Genomic DNA, 11,901 nt, shown 5'->3' on the forward strand with positions numbered 1-11,901 from the left:
AGATATATAGATATTGTGGGATAAGATGAGGTATAAACAAAGATCACCTTGAATATTTGGGCTGCTCTGGAATTCTAGAGACCCTGACTCTCTTGCCCAAGAAGATAGTCATACTAAAGAAGTTGGGTCCAACACTGCTGGTAATACCCTAGGACGCTCAAATAAATATTTGACCATACTAGAAGGAGGAGTCTTTGGCTGACACCAACCTGACCCCCTGAGTGGACAGGATACCATTTGGGAACTTGGCCTCCAGACTCTTGAAGACATAATTTTTCCTGTGGTGATAGTTCAACGCATTTTATGAGAAACAGTCAAAGCAATAGGATATGTTTAATTTAGGGAAGACTCATGGAAGTTGGGGAGTGATAAAACAAAGGAAAATTCAAGAAAAGTTAGGGTGGGCAATGCAAGAGGACCAGGATAAACACCTAGGTTTGTCAGACTCCAGAGTCTTTGCCTTACCAACAGTAAGACTGAAAAGAAAGTAATGGGCAATAAGAGAAAAAATTAATATGATTTGGTGGCTAAAATACACTTTTTCATTGTTTTATGCATTTCTTGACTCAAATCCAAAATGGATTTAAAGACATTTATAATACAGGACACATGTGGAATAAATCTTCCAAAATAAAGGTTAAAAACTATTTAGAATCACATAAGGAGAATAATGAAACCAACAATGATTGCGACAGAGTTCGATCACAAAATTTAGTTGTTCATACATGCTCTTACATTCATGCTCTCTCTGTGAGCTGCCATAATATTTGCCAGATTGAGTTTCCAGCATAGAAGTGGCAGCCATCAACATTACTGACTACAGTAAAGTTTCTGTTGTGGTAGTAGCAGTGGTATGAATAGTGGTATCTAGTGTTTTGTTATATCAAGAGTTTCATCATCACACCAGTGAATTTTTGGAACCTGAAAATTTAGTCCCATGCCTGGTTCTCCTTGCCTCATGATGATGCTTTTAGCTACCAAATATCCTTTCTTTCAACTTACTTGTTATTGAAGTATATTTCACACACAGTTAAATGTACAAATCTGAACTGTACAGGTCAAAGAGTTTTCACATATGTATATACTGTGTAGGCAACATCACGACCAAGACATAGAATACTGTCATCATTCTGAAGGCTACTGAGTTTGTGCTGAATCATATTTCTGTTGAGAGTCAGAAATGTTCACATACTGTTCATATCCTCAGCACAAATTAATACACTTTCAGCTTTTAACAAATTTCGTCCATTGGTAGATGAGGAAAATTTTGCATGGCCTAGATGATTTCTTTAAAATTTTAACATTTGTTTCTGTATAGATATGTAGTAAAATTGTTGTAGACCGAAGCCTCTGCCAATTCAACATTGCACTGTTTCCAAAATATTTATTTTCTGTCTAAAGGTCACTTTTAATAACATAATCAAAGTTAATTTTATCACAAATCTTCATTTTTTTCTTTCCTTCCTTCATTTTTTAAACCTTTTCAAAGATTTCTAGAATTGACTCTTTTAAGGATCATTTTGACAAATCATAATTCAAAATTACAATACGGTTTTAATCACTTTTCAACAACTCTTCAGGTTATGAACAGAACAAGAGAGCATGAAATCTTCATTAACATGCTGATAAAACCAAGACGTAGATGTTAGCCAAAGATAATGGCTCCCACACATCATTCATATACAATAGTTCATGAAGGAGATGGTGATAATTTGTTCTGGAGCAGGGGTTGTCAAATTATAAGCTCACAGGCTAACTTCTGCCTCCTTCCTCTTTTTGTAAATAGTTTTATTGGAACACATCCACGCTCATTATTTCAGTATTGTCTGGCTGCTTTTGCTCAATGAAGGTAGAATTGAGTAGTGGCAGATAAAGACTGTATGTGCCCCCACAAATCTGAAATCTTTACTATCCGATCCTTTACAGAAAAACAATTGCCAACCCTTGGTCTCTAATGTTATCAGGGCAGATGAAGACAAATAGATGAGTAGATTATATTATTGGAAACAGAGCAGGAAGAATCCTAGTGTGTTCTAGGAACACAGGAAGGCCATAAACGGACCCAAATTCTATCACTTTTTTTTTCTTACTTTGTAGCACATTTGTACCTATTGCTTTTTATTTAGATGTTAATTCACTCATTCAATGAATATTCTTTAAGTTTCCACTCTATGCCAGACACTGTTAGTTGCTTCGCACAAACACACAAAATCATAATACGGAAAAACAAGTAAACAGTTACAACACAGAATGGTAAGTGCTAACTAAAAATGAGGAGGGAAAGGATGTAATTGAGGCAAAGAGGAGGCAATAAACTTGTTTCACAACCCATTCAATATTTATCTGATATTCCATGTAACCCTCCACAAATTGTGCCTGAACCACATCTTCCTTGGTTGGTCATGCCTCCCCTACTTTGATCACTAAGATCCATCATTATAATAGTAATAATCAGCATCATAGCAGCTAATGCTCATTGAGCATTTACTGTGTGTTAGATGCAGCCAGGTACTTTACAAACAATGTCTCATTTAATCATCGCAACCCTGTGATATAGATTCTATTATTATGCCCATTTGTGAAATAGGAAATTGAGGATCAGATAAGTGAAGGCCTTTGCCCAAGGTCTCATATGTGCTCCATGAAGTAGCCCTCAGGGCATCTGCTATTTTCTTCCTCCACTGCTCTGGCTTGCTGTCGATATCTAATGTTATCATTGCTGCTTGATAGCATCACCTACTGAAGGCACCAATACCAAGCAGTGTCTATGCCAAAGTCTTATGTCCAGAGCATTAACGTTCAAGTCCAGGGTATTGGTTCTTGAAGCTTTTAGCATTGCTTCTCATAGATGCTAAATATCTGAGGGAAATGAATATATTTTGTGAAAGAGTTTCTTGTAGTATTTAATTTTGCTTTTATTACAGTTCCTGTGCTTGGGTTTGGTGCTGAATTACCTAGGTTTGATTTTCAGCCCTGAAACTTAAGTGCTGTGTGATCCTGGCAAAATTGCTTAAGTTAAAGCAGAGATAATAGTATCTACTTTAAGTGTTTGTTATAAAACAGCCCAGCGTTTGGTTCGTAGCGCAGGTTTAATAAATGTTAGTTATTATGACTAAGAAAACTGGCTTCTTTTTCTTACTATTAAACAGGCTTTATCTATCAACCTCTTGCCTCTTTACGGGTACTTTCTATCTGTTTATTTCATCTTACCTTTATTGATCTTATTCACTCTAATTGCTACTGTCATGCTCCTTTCCATTACAGACACTTTGATCATGCTGTTCACTCTGTCTGGAAAGTTTCTTTTCCTCTTTGCCTAGCCAATTCCCATTTGTTCTTAAACTCCATAAGGGCAAGGACTCTATCTGGTTTCTGTTTACCATTTTACACCCAGAGCTTATATGGTAGTTGATGTTTGTTGCATGAATACCAACCTAAGTCTAGAATCTCACTTTATTCACTTCTTCCTCAGTACATTAATTCATGCCCTGGCTATAGTCTTTTTTCTGTCTACTCAGTGGTTCTAAATATTTTTTTGACAAATATTCACTAAATAAATACTATATGTTAGGTTCTGTGCTAGAGTCTGGGAAAATAACTTTGAAAAATACAAACTTTCTGCTCTTGAGAAGCTGTTTGTTCATTGGAAGACATAGGCATTCAAAGAGAGAAATTATAATGCAGAATGATGTAGTATACTTGAGGCCTATTATGAATTCATTGGCCACCATGGACCCATGGAAAATGAGAATATAAATTTATTTTGGAAAGAACGGGAAGGATTCACAGATTAAGTAATATGTAAACTGAGTCAAAAATAGTAGCAATTTTCCAAATAGACAAGTAGGGGTAAAGCGTCTGGCGGAAAGAATTCCACGACAAAAGTATGAAAGCTTTTTCTTCTTTTGTTGATCATTACTTTTAAAAACCGTTTTCTTTATTACCCTTTTGATATTAGATTAACATGTTCATCTCTAATAACTACAATACTGCTCTGTTTACCATTTTTCAACGTCTATACATTACATATATCATTTATTATTGTCCTCAATTTTTCCCCCTGCCCTGGGTTTCCATTGCATATACTAATTCAGTTCACTTTTTGGTCCTTCTTTGTAATGAGTATTGTTCTTTAATTTTTATGTGCACAAGATGTACATTCTTAATGGTGACTTCCCTTCTAATGCTCACTGTATTTAGCACTGTACCTGGACCCCGGATTCGAGGTGCTCAACTGAATTGGTAGGAGTCCAGCACTGAGTGGTATGTAATGTAAATTCAAGAAAGTGGCTGAAGGATAGTGGAAGAATTTTAGTTCCAGCAAATCTTGATAAGCCACCACAAATAGAAGCATAGTGGGGAGACTTGGAAGGACCATTGAAAAGGCAAGCAAAGAGACTCGGGTTTTACACGCAGTGTAGTTTTGTGGGTCCGCCTATTCTCTCTGCGCCTGTGGCTCCAAATCTGTTAAATGAAGCCAAACGACTAGAGCGCCCCATTCTGATCCTTCTGAATCAGAGGCTGTTGTACGCTCCCGCAGCAGACTAAGTCCCAGGTGAGCGAGGAGCCCACCCTGAATGGCCGGAAGGAGAGGGGCGGGGCCTCCAGGCTTGCTGCTGGGCCCGAAAGGGCTGGGGGAAGGGAAAGCGGGACTGACAGTTTCTGGGGAAAAGCAAAGGGCGGGCGCAAGGCTGCCTCCTGAGGCTCTCCTTACTTGCAATTCCTTCCGCTTTGCTGAGTTGGGAGTGGCGACCTCCAGCACAGGTGGGTTCCACCCCATGGATCGGGGAAGGGGTGTCCTGGGTGGGTGCGACGGATGGGGTTTGCCCAGGCACTTGCTTTCAGGCCTGGCGCAGTGGGGGCGGCGGTTCCCACCCCGGCAGCTCGGCCCCTAGGCGGTGGTACTCACCTTAACCCTGGCACAGGAAAAGACCACTCGTGCCTTGCTGCAGGGCTGTCGTCATGGTTTGTGCCAGCTGCGCGACAGAGTCTGCCGCGAGATCAGCGCGGGGCCAGATGGGCCTAGCGCTTGAAAAGAGCTGGAAGACCTGGAGCAAGCTCCCGTTGGGACTGACGCCCAGTATACATTGTTTCAATCTCGGTCGGACTTCCCAGTCCTGGGTCTGTCACTGACTTGGTGTCTAGCTTTCAACGAGTTCCTTACTCTTTCCATATTTCACTTTGCTCGGCAGTGGAGTGGAAGGTGGAACTCGGCTTGGCTGTCTGCAAGACCTTGCAGCATTGACTTTCTTTCGCTCTAATATCCACTAATCTTCTCTGCCCAGATTTTACCCTTTGTCTGCCCCTTTGTCTGAGCAAGGATGCCTAGCAAGAATCGGGAGTGGCAGGGCAGGTTATTGCGGAAGCTATGGGAGGAAATTCTTTGTTCTGAAAACAACTCTTAAAAAGTCTTTTTAATACTATGGATTGCCCCCAAAGTTGGAAACCAGAATCATTCAATGCTTACTTGAATGCCAACTCTGAAGAATGTTCTTTCGGATGCTTTATTATTAAATATTTTAACCAGATGATTGTTTGACCGAAATGCTTTGTGTTGAATGAACATAATAGACTGCTTAGCAAGTCTCATCATAAAAGACTTAGGTGATTTAATTGCAGAAAGAAAACCTTGAACTCTCATACTTAGGAACATTTCCATAATCCATTACTATACACCAGTTTTCAGAGTTGCTTCTTAGCTTGGTATTTCCCTTTTAGAAAACATTGTAGTAAAAGTTACTTGCATTTTATTTTACTTGAACTTAACTATAAAGGCAAAGAAGATTTATAAACACTATGGACCAATACTGTGGTGTCATTCTGATTCCTCTGCATTAAGGAACTGATGATAATGATAGTGGCAACCATATATTGTGCAGAACACTGTAATCTTCACAAGATGAAAGGTGAATATATTTACTTATCACTATACCTCAAGAGATTATACTTTATGATGAAGGGAATGTTCCCTGGGTTGGCTGAGTCTGGGGGCATTTCTTGGGTGCCCCACCTCATTCTTTATTTATGGGAAGTGTGGACAGGAATGGATCACTTCCTTGTTTTGGCATCTGTATTAGGAACCACAAGCAGTTGTGTATCTCCGCTTGTCAACCCTGGGGACAGCAGTAAAATATCCAAACTGATCACTCGGTGACTTAGTGTTTCTGGCAGTTGTGTTTTCTGCCTGCAGGAAGAGAGAGGGGGGCCCTGGATTAATAAATCTCTTTGGTAAAAAAGATTCTCCTTCTGACTGGAGCCAAAGTGAACATACATCCAGTTGGCCACCTTTGTGACCCTCTTTCTACAACACCAAATGCCCCCCATGCTCATATGGGCTGTACACGCACCTGCCATTGACCTCACGTAAAGAATGGACACGGTAAGAGGCTCTTGGCAAAACCCCGTCTGTGCCACACCTGCAGGTTCTAGGCAAGGCGCCGCTGAGATGAAGGTGTGGAACCTGATGATTTCCCAAAGGGCCGATAAAGCGAGGGGGACATTGTAATAGACATCTGCTGAGCCAGCCCTGAGGGTGAGTTTAGACTGGCTGTTTGGCAGGACCTGGTGAATGCTTTGGTCAGATTTTCACTCTGTTCATTCATTCTTTCACTCCAGAGACAATCAATGAATGCTTACTCCGTGCCAGGATGCTGATCTCCTCACTGAGATTAGAGCACAAGGGGACAGTAAGTTTGGGAGGACAACAGGAAATCAGCTTTAAGCATGCCAAGTCTGAGGCCTCCTCCCTCTTCCCTGTTCCCTGTATCTAATCAGTACAAAATCTCATCACTTTTGCATCCCAAATATTTTCCAAACCCACCCACTTCTGTTTGCGCCCCGGCACTGCTACTCCAAATTTAAAGCCAGAAACATTCCTTTTTATAGAAGCTTTAAGTCTTTATTTAAAAGACCGGAATCATTGCTTGACCCTCAGCCCTCATGGGAAAACCACCACTCCTACCATCACCATGGCGGCAGTAGCAACAACACACAGCAGCCTAACGAGCTCCGTAGGATCCCTAATAAACTGTCCACAGATGTTTTTTTTCCCTCTGCTTTCCAGGGCATTTTTAAAATTTTGTATTGAGATATAATTTACATGCTATAAAACTGACTTGTTTTAAGTGTACACTTCAAGGATTTTTAGTAAATTTATTGAGTGGTGTAACCATCACTATAATTCAACTTTAGGCATTTCCATCACCTCAATGACATCTCTCTCTCATCCAATTGCAGTTAATCCCCGTTATCATCCCTGGCTCCTGGAAACAACTAATCTGCTTCCTGTGCCTATGGATTTGCCCATTCTGGACATTTCCTAAAAATGGAATCATACACTATGTGGTCTTTTGTGACTTGCTTCTTTTACTTATCATGATGTTTTCAAGGTTCCTCCATGTCGTAGTATGTATCAGGACCTCTTACTTTTGACGTGTGAATAATGTTCCACTGTATGTATATACTACCACATTTCGTTTATTCATTCATCAGTTGATGGTTATTTATGTTTTTTCCACCTTTTGGCTACTGTGAATAATGTGCTATGAACACTGATGTGCTGGTTTTTGTTTGAACACCCATTTTTGGTTCTTTTGATTATATACCTAAGAGTTGAATTGCTGGGTCATATTGTAACTATATGTTTAATCTTTTCTGAAATTGTTTTCCAAAGGGGCTGTACAGTTTCACATTTATTATATTTACATGTACCAACAGAAATATCTGAAAGTTCTCATTTCTCCATATCCTCACCAACACTTGTTATTTTTCCTTTTATAAAAAAATTATACCTATCCTTGTGAATGTGAAGTAATATCTCATTATGGTTTGAATTTGCATTTCTCTAATTATTAATGATATTGAACATATCTTCATCAGCTTGTTGGGCATTTGTATATGTTTATTAAATGTGTATTAAATATTTTGCCCATTTTTCAATTAGGTTGTTTTGCTTTTTATTATTAAAATGTAAGAGTTCTTTATATACTTTAGATAGAAGTCTTTTATCAGGTATATGATTTAAAAATATTGTTCCCAGTCTGTGGCTTGTCTTTTAATTATTTTTTTATTGAAATAACATTGGTTTTTAATATTATTTAAGTTTCAGGTGTACAACATTATAATTCAATATCTGTATACACTATAGCATGCTCACCCCCAAAGTCTAGTTTGTATCCGTCACCATACATTTTACCCCCTTTACACATTTTGCCTTCCGCCCACCTCCCTTCCCCACTGGTAACCACCAATCTGTTATCTGTATCTGTGAGTTTGTTGTTTTGTTTGTTTTTATTTTTTCTTTTTGTTTTATATTCCACACATTTGACTTTTATCCTTCATCTTGTTAATGTGGTATGTTGCGTTGATTGATTTATGGGTGTTGAACCTTCCTTGCAGCCCTGAAATAAATTCCACTTGATTATGGTGTATGATCCTTTTAATGTATTGTTGTATTTGGTTTGCTAATATTTTGTTGAAGATTTTTGTATCTATGTTCAGCAGAGATATTGGCCTGTAACTTTTTTTGCATGTTGTTCTTGTCTGATTTTGGTGTTGTGGTTATATTGGCCTCATAAAATGAGTAGTGTTTCCTCCTCTTCAATTTTTAAAGAAGAGTTTGAGAACAGATATTAGATCGTCTTTGAATGTTTGGTAGAATTCATCAGTGAAGACATCTGGTCCTTGACTTTCGTTTTTTGGGAGGTTTTTGATTACTGTTTCAATGTCCTTACTAGTGATCAGTCTATTCGAGTTTTCCATTTTTTCATGATTCAGTCTAAGAAATTTGAATGATTCTAAGAATTTATCCATTTCTTCTATGTTGTCCAATTTGGTGGCATATAGCCTTTCACAGTATTCACTTATGATTTTCTGTATTTCTGTGGTATGTGCTATAACTTCTCTTTCATTTCTGATTTTATTTATTTGACTCTTCTCTTTTTTTCTTAGTGAGTCTAGCTAAAGACTTGTCAATTTCATTTATTTTTCTCACAAAACAAGCTCGTAGTTTCATTAATCTTTTTATTGTCTTTTTAGTCTATTTAATTTATTTCTGCTTTGATTTTTATTATTTACTTCCTTGCACTTACTTTGGTAAATGAAGTTTTGGGGTTTTTTTAGTTCCTTAAAATGTAAGGTTAGATTGTTTATTGGAGATTTTTCTTCTTTCTTGGAATAGGTCTGTATTGCTATAAACTTCCGTCTTAGTACTGCTTTTGCTGCATTCCAGATATTTTGGTATATCATATTTTCATTTTCATTTGTCTACATGGATTTTTTGATTTCTCATTTGATTTCTTCGTTGACCCAATTGTTGTTCAGTAGCATGTCATTTTGTCTCCACATAGTTGTAATTTTTTCAGCTTTCTTCTTCTAGTTTATTTCTAGTTTCATATTGTTGTGGTCAGAAAAGATGCTTGATATGGTTTCAGTCTTGTTAAATTTATTGACACTTGTTTTGTTTCCTAACATATGGTCTATCCTCAACAATATTACTGCTATTTTTGGATGGAATGTTCTATTAGTTTTGAGAGAGAGAGAGAGAGAGAGAGAGAGAGTGTGTGTGTGTGTGTGAGACTTAGGATTTTCCTATGCTGGATTTTGTCAAAGACCACTTTTTTCCCAGATAGCATTTTTGTCTCTCCCTTTTTTTTTTTGGCCTAATTCCTGTTTAAAATCTCCAGTACAGTGTTGGATAGAAGTGGCGAGAGTAAACATACTTGTATTGTTCTTGATTTAGAGGAAAGCAGTCAGTCTTTTACCATTAAGTATGATGTTAGCTGTGGTTTTTTTTGTATATGTTCTTTAGATCAGGATGAGGAAGTTCTTTTTTGCTAGTTGGTTGAGGGTTGTTTTTTTTAAATCATGAATGGGTATTGGATTTTGTCAGATGCTTTTTCTGCATCTATTGAAGTGATCATGTATTTTTTTTGTCTTTTATTCTACACCATGCATTATTAACTAAGGTAATATAGTATGTTACATTAATTGATTTTCGGATGCTTAAAACAACCTTGCATTCCTAGAACAAATTCCTCTTTGTCATGGTGTATAACGTTTTTTTTAATATATTCGAGAGTTTGGTTTGCTAACATTTTGTTGAGGATTTTTGCATCTCTATTCATTAGGGACATTGGACTGTAGTGCAATTTCCTTTCTTATGATGTATTTGTCTGGTTTGATGTAAAATACCAGTCTCATAGAATGAGTTGGGAAGTTTTTGTCGTTGTTGTTGTTGTTAGATGTGTATATGTTTATAATTGTTATGTCTTCCTGATGAATTTACCCTTCCATTATTATAAAATGTCCTTTTTCTCTTGTAACATTTTCTTCTTAAAGTCTGTTTTGTCTGACGTTATATATAAATCTAGCCATTCCAACTCTTTTATGGTTGCTGTTTTTATTTTACAGTTTTTTTCATCTTTTATTCTTTTAACTTATTTATATCTTTACATGTAAAGTGTATCTAATATAGATGATATTTGCTTGGAGTTTGTTGTTTTATCCATTCTCACAGTCTTTGTCTTTTGATTGGACTGTTTAATCTATTTACATTTATTGTAATTTAAATTACTGTAATTTAATTTATTGATTGGACTTTGTTTTTTTGCTATAATTTTGGAGTTATTTTTATTGTTTGCTCTGGGAATTATAATATGTATGTCAACTTAATAGTATTTGCTTTAGATTAATAATAATTTAATTCCAGTAACACAGGGAAGCTTTGCTCTTCCATCCTTTCTCCTATTAACGTAATATGTTTTGCATTTTAATATATTAGAAGCCCAAAATATAGTTTTTAAATTATTGTTTTATGTAGTTTCTCTTTAAAGGAAAAGAAGAAAAATATATGTACTCTCTTTTATTTTTACCTTCCTAAATATCTTTACTGGTGCTCTTTTTTCATGTAGATTCAAGTCACCATCTGGTATCATTTCTTTTTAGCCTAAGGACTTCTTTTAGTATTTTTGGTAAGGTATATCTGATAGCAATGACTTCTTTGTCTTTGTGTATTACGGAATTTCTTTTATTTTTCCTTTATTTTAAATGATACTTTTGCAGGATATATAATTCTTAGTTGACAGATTTTTTTCTTTCAGCATATTGCATGTGCCATTCTACTGCCTTCTGTCTTCTCCTGCAGGATGTGACTTCTGATGCCTCTACTTAAGTTTTTTTTTTTTTGTAATTATTTTTACTTTAAAGACTAATTTCCTTGGAGTCACTCCTAGCTGCTCCCATATATCTTAGTGGTCAGCCAAAAATTATTCAGATGTTGTATTTAAACATCTGTGTGTGAGTGAGGGTATCTACATGTGGGTTGAGGAACACATTCAAGCTTCAGGCAGCTTTCACTTTCTACCTGCACATGACCTCACGTTTAGTCAGGGACTAGTAGATAACTGGGATGCTTTCTAGTTTCTCCTGAGCATAAGCACAGCCTTGCAGACCCCCAGGAATATGTTGGACCTTACCAAAGCCCATATGACTATCTTATTCCCTAGCTCTCCCTGTTAAATTCTTGCAATCTCTGGGAGCTGCAATGTTGGTCTTCTCTAGTTGTTTGCCTCCAGGAATGCTACTGTTTTTGACAGTGCCCTGGACATGTTTTTCTTTTCCCATCCTCAGAGCTCCAAATCATGTCAGTCCCCTCTGCTGTCACTCCTCATGGCTACCATGGCATGGAGCTGGGATAGGGAAAAGTAGTGTGAGAGTGGCCTCATATTAAAATGCCACAGGCTACACTATTCTTACTGAAGTTCAATAGTTTTTCTAAAATATGCACTTCTCAATTTTTTTTGTACACCATGGTCAATGTCCAGGGACTGAAATGATTGTTTTTATATATTTATTTACATAAATATATAAATAAGTATATTTATAAAAAATATTTATATATTT

General features: G+C 37.1%; 1 protein-coding gene across 1 annotated transcript in view; it reads left to right on the forward strand.

Moving 5' to 3' along the window:
• Positions 1-4,577: 4,577 nt before the first annotated feature.
• The window catches only part of TMLHE (trimethyllysine hydroxylase, epsilon), a 40,045-nt gene continuing 32,721 nt past the window's right edge, over positions 4,578-11,901 (forward strand). Inside the window, exon 1 of the mRNA XM_025039812.1 lies at positions 4,578-4,764. Within this exon, the coding sequence (XP_024895580.1) occupies positions 4,578-4,764 (187 nt within the window). The remainder of the gene's footprint in view (positions 4,765-11,901) is intronic.

The sequence above is a fragment of the Pteropus alecto genome, unplaced genomic scaffold, assembly GCF_000325575.1.
Source record: "Pteropus alecto unplaced genomic scaffold, ASM32557v1 scaffold821, whole genome shotgun sequence".
Lineage (NCBI taxonomy): Eukaryota > Metazoa > Chordata > Mammalia > Chiroptera > Pteropodidae > Pteropus > Pteropus alecto.